Here is a 16081-nt window from a genome sequence, read left to right as displayed (position 1 = left end):
ATTTTTAACTGCTTTTTTTTTGAGAACTGACCCATATTGTTTTTCATAGTAATGGTACCATTTTACATAGTTTTCAGTTTATTCACATCATTTCCAACATATGTTATTTTCTTTTACTGGTGTTGGTTTTGGTAGTTTTTATTCTCCTGGGTCCTAGTGGTTGTAAGGTAGTATATTTATTTTACACTTTTATTAAGTTATTTTTATTAAGGTACCATTGGTTTACAATGCTGTCTTAAGTTTTTTTAACTATAGATTCAGTACTTTTTTTAATATAATAGTTTATTTTTACATCATTTTGTCCTTTTTTTTTCATCTCAATTGTAATCCCTGTGGGTTTCCCATCACTGAATCACCCATGTGCCATCACCATTAACTATAGATTCAATACGTTTTTAACCAAAATATAACACAGAGAAAATTATTATGGTTCATACAATCTCATTAAGCAAATATGGCAAAAGTTTAAATTTAAATACTAAGCCAGATGATCATTTTACTAAACTGTACCCCAATGATGGTGCTCAAGTAAGGCTTATGAGAATTCAGGAAAACTTTTCTGGTAATTAATGAAAAAAAAAGCCCAATAAAATCTCCTTAAGGTAATGTGGGAAAGAATCACAAAATGTGCATATTTGCTTGAACTTTGTCTGGAATACAGCTGTCTTCAGACCAGAGCTACTGGTGTAGTATACAAAAATAGATTAGGGATTGAACAAGCTGAGTAGCACTCTATTCTCTGCCAATTTTCCTCCTAATTATCTACACATAAAAGATTAGGAAAAGCTTATAAACAGTAGTTAGAAGCAGTAATACTGACTGTCAATAAAAAATAACTGAGTTAGTATAAAGCAGTGGGGTCAATTAAAAGTGAGAAGCCAGTCTCATTAGGATCTGCTTATGTTAAAGTATACTACATAGTATATGTGGAAAGTGTGTACATGCAGGTGGTTTCATTTACTATGCAGAAAAAAAAAGACCCTAAAGTATTTTAAAATTATTTTCATGAAACAGACTGGATATATTTTGCTTTCCAAAGAAATTGTCTTCATTTACCTAACAGTGGATAAGCTGATTTTCCAGTGATGTAGAAGAGATGACATACAGTACAAAGCAGCAAATGCCCCCAAATACTTTTTTCCATCTTTACTGTGTAAAATCTCATTACATTTTAGCTTCTCTGTTTTCTAGAATGATTCTTCTAATCCTTATTTTCTTCCTCCTTTGTCTTGCCTACCCAACTTATATTTGATAGCTATCTCTTCTTTTTTTTATGATTATTTATGCATACAGAACCAGGGTGCAAGTCAGAGGCACTTGGATGTGAAAGGATTCACCACACACAGAGTGGGGGGCAGAACAGGCAGATCGACAAAGTACACTGCTGAGGGGAGCAGCGGTGGGTCAGGAGAAATCTGCTGCACCACATGGATCACCTCCGGGGCTGGGGATAGAACTCGCCCTGAAGCTGCTGTGGCTAGCTTTGTGGTGCTGTGCTTTAAGTCTGTGCCAGTAAGGGAGGGCTCTTGATTGACATCTCTTACAGAAAGTTTCCCTTTGTCTTCATGACATAGTTCTGGATTTTTTTTTTCCCTATGTGGTGTCATAGCATGCAGCATTTTCTCTCTTATATTCTGTGTTGTACTGTGTCAATCTCAATCTGTTTTTAACCATCTAACCCTGAGAACACCATTATGTCTCAAATCAATAATAGCCAAAGTGACAAAGTTGTTGCTATCATGCTGAGAATTGTACATAGCTTAAGTCTTGGTGTGCCTCTGAGAATGTGAGGCCATTCGTTTGTTTGATGTGAGTCAGTGGAAAAAAGTACTGGGACCATGAACCAGATTTGTGATCAGCTGACCCTCTTTCTTTGTTTCTCATATGTAGGACAGTGTTTGACTTGGTTCTCTGTGTGCATGTGCATATAACTAATTCTTACATATAAATACATTTTAATATTAAATTGAGTAAATGATAGCATGAATACTTAGGATTTTTGCTTTTAAAGAAAAATATACACGTAGAATTTTGTTTTGTATACAAATAGTGTTCAAGTTGTGACACAATAAAATTGTCATTTTCTTTTTTCCAGAAAAGACAGGAGATTGAGGTTTCAAAGATAGATGCATAAAATTGCAGTGATATGAGAAAGTAAAATGAGACTGAGGGAAAGTGGAGCTGAATATGAAACTCTATTATAAACTCTAATTACCTGCTCATTTTCTAAGAGTGGACCTCAACTGCAACTCTATCAGCCAACTTAGAAAAGGGCCATCTTCTGAGCAGATCTTCACAATGGCTATGAGCTCATCATCTAAACAGCTACTTCAGAGGGAAAACGACTATTTGTTTGCTTTCTAAAAACAAAAATAACTTCATTTCATTTTTACTTTTAAATAGTACATATTTCTTTTATATGAAATTTCATGTAATTACCCACTGGAGGTAACTTGTGGCCACACTCCTAAGCTTCTTGGTAGTCAATCTAAAAAAGGAAATAGATGATTCTACAATTTGTACTGACTGAGTTACATTCCTAACATTTTAAGAGTCTGTTACTTTTCCTGTCAATTCAGTCATAATGGATCAATATTGTTAATCTTTCTTAGCCCCCTAAGAAAAAAAAATTATACTTCTTATTTTTTGTTATCCTTAATACTGGTATGAATAGCAGTACTGATATGGATATGAATATCTGATATGTCTCACACTTTTTATAAATAGATATTAAGCAACTGACTTGCATGATATCCTTTGATTTTATATTTCTTTTTTGTATTTGTTATAACAGAGCTGAAATATGGGTAATGGTATTTTATCAGATATTTAATTCAATAAAAACATTTGGAGGCAACAATGATATGGTTTAGTATTCAGTTGATTTCACTTTCGGAACATATTTGTAGAGACCACTAGCCTCCCACCAAAATCCACTTTCTTCTTCGTGCACATTTACCAGTTTCCTTTGAAATTTTAGGTGTGACTATATGACCAAGTTTTGTCCAGCACATTGTGAGAGACGTGATTTGACACACTCGCTGTGTTGGCCTATGTGTTCCTCAGTACTTTGTTTCTGATTGACTGAACTGGAGGTGCCCAGGGAAATCTTGGGAAGTCATATGTTGAGGATGGTTGAATGGCTATCATCTTGAACTCTTACTGATTATGTAGAAAGAAATTAATTAATTGGGCTCATTGAGTGGGTAGAGTTATAGATGCTATATCCTGTTAGTTTTCATCATTGGGCTAAACATTGAAATAATGGGCTCTGTTCAAAAGCAATGAAACTCATCATTGTTAACAAATATTTGAGTGGTCCACTATATTAGTACAAGATTCAAATTCCAGAAAATGTGGCAGGTGTTCATCAACTCTAAAGTAGAGAAATAATATGTAGTATTGCTTTGTACAGCATTCTATTCCTTTATATGCCTTGGAGACCACAGTGTCGATATACTTTTATAAGTTTCAGTAATACAGCAGGTTCCCAGCCTTCAAATTGCTTGAACTCTAAGTTTCAGGTAAGATGCTTGTTTAACACATTTTCCTCAGAAATTGTCTTATAAATGTTAGTTCATTTTCTGAAAAAACTTTCAACTCCAGAATTTTTCTGAGTTGCTATGTATTAGAAAAATGCATTGTTTAGCAATGGAATCAAGAAAGATCAAATAATGTTTTTTTTTTTGTTTTTTGTAAAGAAGGGAAAGAAGGGAAAAATATATATGTATGTAGATATTTGTATGTGATAAAAATGTAAGTTGATAGTAGCTGAGAAATTTTTCAAGTGGTTTAATAATAAAATAGAAGAAAAGGAAAGTGTAGATTATGCATTGTCTTTCTGAGGGGCAAGGAAGCAAGCAGATGTTATCTTTGAGTAGTCCAATCCCTTTGCCAGCCAATAGGGGGTGTCAGTGTCACATGATAGTTAGGTTGCTCTCTGCAAAGCAAAGGGAGGATGTGGAAGGTATGTACCCAAAGCTTTTAAACTGTGTTGTTAAAAAGAGGTAGCGAGGAAAAAGGGAGCCAATATGAACTTTATGTGTGAGATTTTGACACATGAGGCTTGTGTAGCATAGGAGATAGTTGTACTAGTAGATTTTCTTATGTTAGTGAATGAAAATTAGATATAATTCAAAACACACATTTCCTTGTCCATAGCATTTTCATTGAACTTGAGTTTACTCAGTTATAAAAATGAAGATTATTATGCAAATTCAATAAGGAAAAAAGTGAAAGTGTCTAGTAAGTACTATACACATAATTGTTCAACTCAATAAATGATTATACTCATTTTCTGAATGAGTTAGATAATATTGATAAATAAACTACATTAACATATAAAATCCAGTCATTTGATTATTTTGGTATGTATTACCAGTACTCTTGAGTAGGGCAGCCCTCATTTTTTTGTGCATAGTACTTTGGAGGTACCCCAACATTATTGAAGTATCTTAACTTTTTGTGACTGTACTCTTTATCTTTTTGAACAAGTGGAAATAAGGAATAAGTAGATAACAATAGCTGGATGAGTGGTGTTCATTACAGCCTTGGCATGCAAAATGGAACCATCCTTTCCCTCTCATGCTATTGTAGCCTGTCTTTTGGTGAAATCGCATCTTATTACTGTTGTTCTACTAGTGAGGGGAGTAAGAAATGAAGGTAAAATTTTATGTCCTCCAATTTGATCAGTTATCAGCTAAGATAGTTTTGTCATAGAGAAAGTTTAATGACTAAGATAATAGGATGCTATCAACAAGTTGCTCTTTCTGAAGTTTTCTTCCTTTTCTCCCCCCCAGTAGTAGTGATTGCCATTAGAATTTACCTCAATCATATCCCCTTCACTGGATCCTCCAAGTATGAGGGACTGAAGGAAATATTGAAATTATCTATCTAGCTGAAGGCCTGATTCCTTGATGAATAGTAAATTGAGGACTTCTTTTCCCTCTTTGCTATTCAGACTTCTTTGTCTCTTCCTCAGGATTTCTTGTTCCAAAGTGAACTCATCCTGTGTGAACACTGGAAGCAGGCTTAAAATCAGGTTCTGATTTTAAACTATAGATCTACAACTATAGTATCTTTTTGGAGTATGGAAATTCAGGAAAAAGCCTACTTTGGTTTATACCTGGTTACTCAGGGGTATGTGGCGGGCTTCTGGATAAACTACATTAAAAGATAGGGTTGGAAAAGAAGCAAAATGTAGGATGGTCTTTATGCCATTCACAAAACCTTGATTTTCTTTAAAAAAACCAATATGTATTCATAGATGAATTTCACAGTATCAAAAGTGCAGTACTTGGAGGTATAGATTACCAGAAATCAGTGATTTTTCACGGGGCTCTTAGAGTCCTAGGAAGAGAAGGTTGTCTCCATGAAAGGGGAGGGGAGAAAAGGTCAGTGGCACTCTGGACTCATGACTCAACTACAGAAGCTCTGCTTTGAACAATTTCACAAATTCAACCTCTGTTGAAGATATTTTTAAAGAACCCTTGATAGCTGACTACAGATAGCTCAAATACCAAGGAGGTAGAGGCTTTGGAGGAGTGATACAAACAAAGAAGAAAGGAAGCACAATGGACTGTGTGTGGTGAACTATAAACCATTTGGCGGTGGGTGCACTATGGTGGTAATATCTCATGGGGGTATCCAAATATTACCTCAATTAAAAACAAATAAATTTAATTAAAAAAATAAAAGCAATTCACACACAAAAAGAATATGAAAATTATTGATATCTCTCAACCTTCTATGAATTCCAGTTTTTATACTTAGGAATCAGGTTCACAAATACTTGTACAGTTGCTATTAAACTGATAAATATTATATTTCACTAGATAATTTCTATATGTCAGAACAGATTTCTATTCATTACTGATAAGCAGTGGCTGATGATTAAATTAAATTAATGAAGGGTATTAGTAATTTCATGGATTAATATATAAATATACTTTAAAATTAAGACTAATGTACCACAAAATATACTATATTTTCTCTAAAAGATAGATATGTATATGGTTGTATAGTCTGTGATTACTAACAGTCACTAACAGTACAGTCTTTGATTCTTTTATGAGCTTTGATAAATGACTGAGTACTACTTGATTTCTATGAAACTATTTGCTGTCAAAATCAAATAATCAACTATATCATCTACATTTCTAATCTGAAAAATAAGGTTTGAACTAAACCCAAGCCTTATAGGACCATATTTTTATAATTATCTAGATTCTTGTTATATTTGCCACCATTTTAAAATTTCTTTTAGTTTTTAATCTCTCTATTGACAGCTTTAAGTATTCACATTAAACACTGCAATTCAAATACTTAATTAGCTTATATACCATGGGTGTCTCCTTACTTTGAAAGGGGAAATTTTTATTCCTTTTTATATTAAGGGCTTAAGAGATTGGAATTTGCTTTAGTTAAAAAGGCTGCCACTATAAAAATGAAATAATTTTTCTCTTACTATAGTTGGTTTAAAACCTGAAATTTCCATATATTTTAGAACCTATTTAATTAACCAGGGACTGTTTAGCCCCTCCCATTTCCTTTCGTATGCATATTTAAGACATGTCAATTCATCTGTCAGACAGATGTCATATGATTCAGACATAGTCATAGCAGAATCACCTAGCATAGTTTCTTGTGTTAATTTATTAAATGCTCAAATTCTCAATTATAAATTTGCTTTATGCTTTGAACACAATTTAGTTTTACAGAGAATTATATAGTATATATGATGAATAAAGTACTTTCAAAAACTGATTCCCTAGACATCAATCAAAACCTGAAATGTCTGCTTTTCTTCCAGTTCTTCAGAGTGAGCACATTATAACATAGACTAAATATTCATGAATCCATCATTTGAATTTTTCTTTTAAGTGGTTACTTCTTTGTAATGATTACTCTTTTAGTAGTTATTTTTGTGGGATGAAGCTCAACTGTTTTTCTAACTGTTCTTTTTCAGAAGATGCAAAATTCTTGGTAATTTGGAAAATAAATTTTTTACATCACATTCACATTTTTTTCTTCATTAAAAATATAGCTACACTCAATGTTTAATTTTCACAGAAATGGGAATAAAATTCTTAACATAACTAAGATTTAATATGCTTGACTTGGGAATATAATAAGAGAACCTATTTAAACTTTTGGCTGTGAATCTTCCTAAACTAATACAATAGATTATTCAATTATATTTGTTGGTTGGGTCACCTACTTTTAGAACTTTAAGTTTTTGTTTGTACATACTACTCCTGTGGAACTTAAAAAAATAAGAGTTTATTGCCCATGTGGAAAGCACATACCAAAATTTGCATCAGGTTAATTTTTTTCCCTTAAATTGTGGTATTCTTTATGTTTTCTTTCAGACATAAATTTTTACAAATTTTATTTATAGCTTTTAGAAGAGTTAGTGAAGTCAGATTTAAACAAAAGTAGGTGTGTTGTAAACTTGCCACGAAACGTTTACACTAACACAGGAAATTTGTCTCTTAAAAATTTTCTGCTGTCTTTCTGGATATAGTTTAAGACCTCTCAGCTTTTGGATCACAAAAGGCTAAACTATATTATATAAGGCATTTCAGAAAAACCAAACATCTTGTTATAATTTTGGATTTTATTAGAGAAGCTGAAATCTCTCATGGGAAACCTGTGAATAGGAGATACCCTGAAGAGTTTTGGTAATCCAGCCAACTAGTTGGCAGTCTTAAAAATCCTGAAAGTTCTCTTTAATTTATCAAAAAAAAAAAAAGCCACCATTACCTGCTGAGATCTGCTGAACTAATCTTCCATGCTCACGTAAACATATGAAGAATATGCCAAATTATAAAATCACCACATTTTCAAGTAGGAATGCCTCATTTGATCACTATGGAAAATAAGAGATTCTGATAGTTATGAATAAAAATTTGGTTTCTAATTGGATATCTGTAATGATACTGTATGCAAGCTTTGGAAATGCCAATTTTAAGATCTTAAATGGAAAATGCTTACTGCTGGGAATTAGAAAAAAATTGCTTAAGTTCGAGCGCTGGTTTGTATCGGGGTTGTTCTGTAACAATAGTACTTTAGTTAGCTGTGTACATTTGGATAAGCTAGTCACCCTGTGCCTCTTTTTTCTTATCTGTACAGGGTTGTTTTAAAGATAAGAGATAATTTATGGCAAGTTTCTAAACTTTGTCTGGTATACAACTGCCTCTTAATAAATATACGCTAGTAATATCAGTCAAATCGTTCTTTGAGTCATATGTAAAAATGGTTTTAAGTGTAAGAATTCTTATTTTAGTTCTCTTAGTTGATTTTTTAAAAAAAATTGTGTTGTTTCAGAATAATAAATTTCAGGGTCTGTAAATCTGATATATGTAGGGTAGTTCTTGACAATAGTTCTCACTTTCATATATTATGCATTGGTACTTTTAAGCCTTCTTTCATCACACCTATTTCACCACCATTCTTTCAGTCTTGGGGACTCCTGTCAAGTAGTAAAGGCCTGACTGACAATTATTTACAATGGGATAGTTATCTCAGAGATATGGCATCTTGCTCAGCCCACTTCTTCCACCTCAAGTCACTTCCATTTTCCATTCATTTCTCATTGTCTCATCAGTGGGGAATAAGAAGCTGTATATAAACAGTTGCTTAGAACTCCTCACCTAGGGTCCTTGTGGTTATGGGTCACACCAGTGTAGCCTTCCACTTTTGCTTTGGTACTGGTGGAAGAAAAACTTTTCCACAATGATAGGTTTCTTGTGAGCTGCAAAATTTAAACATGAAAGCTGCTCAGATTTTTGCCCTGACCATAAGAATGGATTAGGGAAGGAGCAGTGGATGGGAAAGGGAAAGAGGTTTCATTCTTAAGGACCATTGGTATCACGTGCCTCAGCTGGCGCTTACCAAGAGTCCTATTTACACAGGCCACTGAGACATTAGGTAGGCAGTATTTGTAGGTACCAAATTAAGAATTTTATAAACCCTAACCCTGTTAATACATAAATACTGTTTGACCTTCACAAGTTTAAAAACACCCTAAATGCAGAGGAAAGGGAAATTCTTTTCAAGTAAATGAAAAAAAGATAGAAAAAATACTTAAATTTCCTTCCATTACTGGTTCCTACCAAAATCATTCTTTATCATGATGGTTACAAAGCTTCAGCCTTGTTCTGTATCTACTATTGAACACCATGGTAAGCAAGAGTGCTTTTATTTCCCAATTTATTAATTTATACCTTTCAGTGGTTTAACTTTATATAGATTCTTTTTTTTGTTAACGGCATATATAGTTCCCAAGCATTTTGGCCCCAGAATCCTTTTAAACTCTTCACGATTATTGAGTTTTGTTTATGAGCTACATATTAATATTTCTCCTATTGAAGCTAGAGCAATTATTAAAATGTCTATTAATTTAAAATTCAAACTAATAAATCATATATAATAAATAAATTATATAATGGATATATGTTTACATAAAGAATATATTTTTGATCAAAAGTAACTATCCTTTCCAACATTTTAGAAAAATGTTAGATAAAAGAGTAGGAAATTACTGTAGACTGTAGACTGACTTGGACATCACTTAACTTCTCATAGTAGTGGAAGCTGGGAATTCCAGATTTGAGGCTGTTGTATGTTGGTGAATACCTGCTTGTAGATGGCTGTCTTCTTTATTGTCATATATCAAAGAAAGTGCTGTGTGTCTTTTGTAAGTGTGTTAATTCCATTTATGATGGCTCCACCTTTATATCAAAGGCCCCACTTCCTAATGCCCTCACTCTTGGAGTTAGGATCTCAATGTATTTGGGAAACATAGCATTCAGTCCCTAATTCGTATGCTACCATTTGTGTCCCATAAGGAAAGTCTTCTACAACAGATTTGCTTGTTTGTCTACAAATCTCAAAAAATAGCCTTATTTTATGTAGGTACATGTTTTTATATTTGATGTCATCTATTGGTAAAGATTTTTTTCACCAATTATCAAGGAATTTGTGGTGACTAACTCATGAATTACTCTTCTTATCTTTTTATATACACTAATAAGTATGACTTACTATTTTTAAAAATCTTGAGAGAATTTCTAAAAAGTTAATTTTGTGTCATTCACAGAGATATGCCTGTGATTTATGTACTTGAAATGATAGGTCACTCAATCCTCCCCATGTACTCAATTTTATTGACATACATTTAAAACCTTTTAGAACACTCACATAATTCCAGAAGCCCATTTGTTAGTATTTTTAGTTTTAGACAGTTGTTTTCTTTTCTGTGCTTGTTATTATTAAAAGGCTATCTTGGTATTTAAGGACTATATGAAGAGGCTATATGAGTCTTTTAAACATTTTAAAATTTTTTCATGTAGACATATATATACTAAATTTACATTTATACTAAGTATTATATACTAAATTTATGGTAACTTGTTATTATGACATGTTTATATATGTGGCTATAAATGGTATTGTAGTATAAATATATGTAGTGAGTCTCTGTTAATAGAGTGACGCACTATCATTTGTTATAGGTTCATTTTATCCTGACCTTTGTCCCTACAACTTGGGTATTTTACTACTAATTCCCTGTCCTACTGTAAATTTACTGGATAAGATTAACAAAAGGTAACCCTTTTCAGAAATCTTCAGGAACTTGTGGTGTTAGGATTAAATCAACCTTATTAAATGAGTCCAAAATGAAACGCAGAGATTTCCTCACCCCGTATTTTGAAGTTATTATCCATCAATGGCTTGTCAATGAAATCCCAACCTTTTGCTTACTAAGGCAGAGGAAATAAAACTAGTTACTCACTCTTCTTGGATTACCCTTATGTGACTTTCTATCTCCTTTAGAAATTCCTGCAGAACATTCAGTAGAAATTCAGGTAGCATCTGAGAGAGTTTTGTAGGTAACCATGTCAATTTATTTAATTATGTCACTCATTCTATTTAATGTACAGTAATGTTGGCCTTGGAAGCAAAAATGGTGTTTTGTAAGGCCCTCTCCCTCACTGGTTTGATCATTGTTAATCCGTGCCTCTCGCCTCATCATTACTCACCAATAATGTTGTTTCTGTTTCAGCTTTCACTTCCCAAGAGTAGGCAGGTGCTCTTATTGACTACTGGGAAACAGAAAGCTTATCTGGTTTTTTTAGGCCCTCAGGATCAGTGACAAAGGAACATGTTTGGAAGGTACCATTTTGATGAAGCTACCTTCAAAAATAGATTTAAGACTTTTTCTGAGAACAGAAGTAATACCAAATAGTTTTATGTCTTCTATGTAAACTTATAATATACATGAACAACTTTTTATTATTGAAAAATGAAAGTTGCAGGCTTTCTATTTCTACCCCTGGCCCTCTCCACTTTTCTCTTTACTCTGCCCCTTCTTTCAGGGGGATATAGTAGCAACAGAGTGGTTCATTACATACTTAGTAGTGACCAAGAATATCGATGACCATGTGCCCTGGATAGTAGCAGCAGCCATTGATTGGTATCTTTAATGTACATACTTACAGAATAAAACATTGCATATTGTTGAGTATTAAAATGGTTTTTAGTAGCCATCAGTGCCTTACAGATTGGTTGGTTGCTCCTTTTCTGTATACAGAATCTAGATTTAATATACCAAAATTAATTTTGCATTAATTAAATTAATGATAGGAAATTAAAATTTTTGTGGTACCTTAGAAAGGCTTTTTTGTAACACTTAATTCTAAATGGAATCTCTTGTTTTTCCTTTTAATTCTTTTATCATATGAGGAGATATGCAATATCCAAAGAAAAAAAATTTATTTGTAGCAACTGCCATATCTTGGGTTCATTTTAAAATGTCAGAAATCACTTTTGTTTTGTAGGACAAACTATCCGAGAGAAAAGAATTGTGGAAGCAGCAGATAAAAGAGAAGTAGACTATGAAGTAGGGGATATTCCAACAGAATGGGAAGGTAAGTTTCTGCTCTTACTAGTATCTTCTGAGCAGCAAATTGCTTAACAACATAGGAAATCAATAAAACCTTTCTAATTGTTTTGTTGGCTTTTTTTTTTTTTTGGCTAAAATGTTTACAATTCTTATCTGGAGCTTTTTGTAAATGTTGCATTTCTTTGAAAGTTGTGTAGGTAGCACATTTTAGTGTGAATGTTATTGTGAGTGGCTGGTAGTGGAAACAAACAATTAAGAATTAACAGAGCTAGGATCAGAGTGACATGCATGAAGCTTGTAGGATACAACATTGAAGGAGGAACTTATTTTCATATACTAACCTTGTACTTGCACAATACAAGAGTTGAATCTTGTTTATGTCATTCACTCCCTACATTTACTTGGGCAAATAACTCAGACTTTTCAACCTTAATTTTATCTTATAAATTATGGGAAATAACATGCTGTAGATACCATTTGGAGGATTTGTTTTAACATGCCAGTGACTCTCTTAACTGACTTGATGTTCAGATTAGAGTGGATGAACTGGAACCCTATCTTAAGACTTTGAAATTAAGGTAAAATATCAAAGAGAAATAAGTCAGTAGCAGTCAGTCTGTCTGTATAGTATAGTGTAGTCAATCTCTAGAAAAGAAGCCTATGAACTTGGTACCTAATGGGTAGTTATCTTCAATACCTAAATAATAGATGCAGATATGATCTATTTAAAAAAAAAAAAAACCGGGCCCTCCCTGGTGGCACAGCGGGTTAAAGCACAGCACTGAGAATCTAAAGCCGCTTCCGCATGAGTTCGATTCCCACCTGCCCCGGAGGTGACCACATGGCGTGGCAGACCTCTCCTGACCCGCCCGCTGCTCCCCTCAGCAGTGTACTTCGTCGATCTGCTTGTTCTGTTCTCCACTCTGTCTCTGGTGAAGCCTCTCGCTGCCCCTGAGCCTCTGGCCTGTACCCCAGTTCTGTATGCACAATAAATAAATCTTTAAAAAAAAAAAAACAGAAACTCATCTGCAAAACTTATGTAACAAGACAGAAAATAATTTCTAGGCTCATAGCAACTTTCTAGTTCCCAGTTTCATTTCTTTGAATAAAGTTCAACTGTAAGTCTGCCTTTGAGTTCTAGTGGCATCCCATATCTTTGTTATAAAATTTTTCTATTTTCCTTACCAGTTCTTAGTACTTCGGAAGGCATTAAAAATTCCAATATATGGGCCCTCCCTGATGGCGCAGCTGATTAGAGCACAGCACTAAGAAGCTTAAGCCACTTCCGCATGAGTTCCATCCCCGCCTGCCCGGAGGTGATCCACATGGCGCGGCAGACCTCTCCTGACCAGCCCGCTGCTCCCCTCAGCAGTGTACTTCGTCGATCTGCTTGTTCTGCTCCCCACTCTGTCTCTGATGAAGCCTCTCACTGCCCCTGAGCCTCTGGCCTGTACCCCAGTTCTGTATGCACAAATAAGTCTTTTTAAAAAATTCAATATATATTGAATTCATGAACTCTATTTTGACGTAGCTTTATTTGGAACTAAGTGAACTTTACCAACATCTATTTTATATATCACTTAACACTTGCCAAGTGTTTATCTGTATTCATGAATGCTTTACTATCATCATACTGGTTAATCATCACAGCAATCCAAAATGGTAGACACAGTAACCATACTCATTTAATAGATATGGAATCTGTGGTCTAGAAAGGTTAGTTGAATTGTTGTTTTTTTTTTTTTTAAAGATTTATTTATTCATTCATATAGAATTGGGGTATAGGCCAGAGATGCAGAGGGTGAGAAGATTCACCAGAGTCAGAGCGGGGAGCAGAACAGGCAGATCAAGGAAATACACTGCTGAGGGGAGCAGTGGGCGGATCAGGAGAGGTCTGTCTCACCATGTGGATCTCCTCCGGGGCAGGCGGGGATCGAACTCATGCGGAAGTGGCTTAAGCGTCTCAGTGCTGTGCTCCAACCCGCTGCGCCACCAGGGAGGGCCAGGTTACTTGAATTGTCTGGGTTATATACTGTTATCAGTAGACCTGTGGCTGATCGCTATATCATGGTACACTATATCATTGCATAGGTCATAGGCATTAAGTTACTTTCATGCCAGCATGTGAATGTGCATATTTCCCTGTAAATATATTTTCCATTTCTTCTTATTAGCTATGGAAATATAAGAACTCTGAGATAAGAACATAAAAATGGTTAGGTACCAGAGACTTTTGAAGAAATACAGTATATAAGCTGGCAACTCTTATGAGGAGTTAGTGAGTTTTCTAATTTTAACAGGTTTTCCAGTGTTTATAAGCCCCATTTGCAATTCTCAGATAATGCTTGTGCCTTTTTATAATGAGCTTATTTTGTCATTTTTTTAGTAGCAGTATAGAGTTAAAATATTTGTAGAAATAAGTTATGTTATAAATAAACAAATAGGTAATGACTACTAGTTTTCAGCTCTTGCGACTTTTGGAGAATTGGAATGAAGTTATAATGCTTTTTATGTCTCTGTCTTGATTTAGTAATTCAGCGTAACTATCCTGTGGGGCATACCCTTAAAACAAGTAAACAGCCAAGTGCTGAAATTAAAATTTTTTATTGTGTTACACATTAATTAAATATAAAAAATAAGAACTCCTTTCTACGAAAAGGTGAATTAAAATATAAACACCACAAAATGCTATGTACAGCAAAAGAAAGAGAAAACTTCTAAGATAAGTGATGTTTTACCAAATGAACTGAAAGCATTTTAGGTCCCTGTGAATTTCATATTTGTCAATTATCAGTAACAGAGCAAAGTATCCACAGGCTATATATCCTTCCAAATATGTATGTGCCCTTTTCATTCATTTATTTAATAAACATCTATTAAGGACCTCTGCATTCATGGAGCTTATATCCTGGAATGGGAGAATGGGTCCGAGAAAGACAGTAAATCAGATAAGTAGCTAAACTATACAGTACATTAATGACCACAGAAAATAAAGCAGGAAATAGGTAATGTTGAAATGGGTTTTTGCAGATTTAAATAGTGTTCAGAAAAGACATGGCTGAGAAGATGGCTTTTAAACAGAAGCAGAAAGGGTTGATTATCAAGGTAGTTAACATAGGAGCATTCCTAGAGACCTAGTACAAAAGCCTGGGCACAAGAACATTCTTTGATGTTGAAGCAAGGAAGCCAGTGTGACTGGAGTAGAACCAGAAGGGAAGTAATAGGAGGTGAAGTTAAGAAGTAATAGGATATCCCAAATTTGTAGGGCTTTGTAATCCCTTAGGAGGACTTTGGCTTTTATTATGAGTATTATCACTTTTGGTCATTAATAATATAGAATGTTTATAGAAATAAGTTATAAATAAACAAATAATGACTGAGTTTTTTAGACTTTAAATTAGAGCAGTCATATTTAACAGAATGTGAATTGTATTTAACAGGATCACTCTGGTTGCATTACAGAGTGATGGGGGCACATATCATAGAGATTTTAGAATTATTATATTAATTTCTTTTTTAAATTGCTTCCTGGTATTGTGTTGAATCATTATTACTTTTATTTAAACAGCAAGTTAACATTCAGAGATAAATAGTAAGAGCAATGAGGTTTATCTACATTGTTATAATTTCCTTTTGTAGATCCCAATTTCCATGTTCAATCATTTTCCTGTAGTTTCAAAGTATTTCTTGAACATTTCCTTAAATGTGAGTCTACTGCTGTTCAATTCTTTAAGTTTTATATTATTGAAATATCTTATTAAGGACATTGTAGAGATATTTCACAGGGTATCATATACTAAGTTGATAGGGTTTTTCCCTTCTCAGTAATTTAAAGATTTTTTATCTGTATCATTTCTGTTGAAAAATCTATTGTCATACTTATCTTTATCTCTTTGTATATAATGTGTGCTTTTTTCTTTGACTGTTTCTTTATTTTTAACTGGCTTTGAGTAATTTGATCATGATCTACCAAAATATAGTTTCTTGTGTTTGAAGTTTCTTGTGCTTTTTAGACCTATGGATTATGGTTTTTGTCAAATTTAGGGGAGAAAGGCCATTATTTCTTTGAATATTTTTTCTATCTCTCTCTCTTTTGGGGACTCCATTCACAACTGTTGACCATTTAAAATTGTCTCACAGCTCACAGATGTTTTGTCCATTTGTGGACACATT

General features: G+C 33.8%; 1 protein-coding gene across 1 annotated transcript in view; it reads left to right on the top strand.

Moving 5' to 3' along the window:
• NDUFAF2 (NADH dehydrogenase (ubiquinone) complex I, assembly factor 2) overlaps nucleotides 1-16081 on the top strand; it is a 124235-nt gene that overhangs the window by 69717 nt on the left and 38437 nt on the right. Inside the window, exon 2 of the mRNA XM_004678282.2 lies at nucleotides 11844-11933. Within this exon, the coding sequence (XP_004678339.1) occupies nucleotides 11844-11933 (90 nt within the window). The remainder of the gene's footprint in view (nucleotides 1-11843; nucleotides 11934-16081) is intronic.

This window comes from Condylura cristata, unplaced genomic scaffold (genome assembly GCF_000260355.1).
Source record: "Condylura cristata isolate star-nosed mole 26May11 unplaced genomic scaffold, ConCri1.0 scaffold00007, whole genome shotgun sequence".
In the NCBI taxonomy this organism is placed as follows: Eukaryota; Metazoa; Chordata; class Mammalia; order Eulipotyphla; family Talpidae; genus Condylura; species Condylura cristata.
This window is presented reverse-complemented; position numbering and strand designations above follow the sequence as displayed.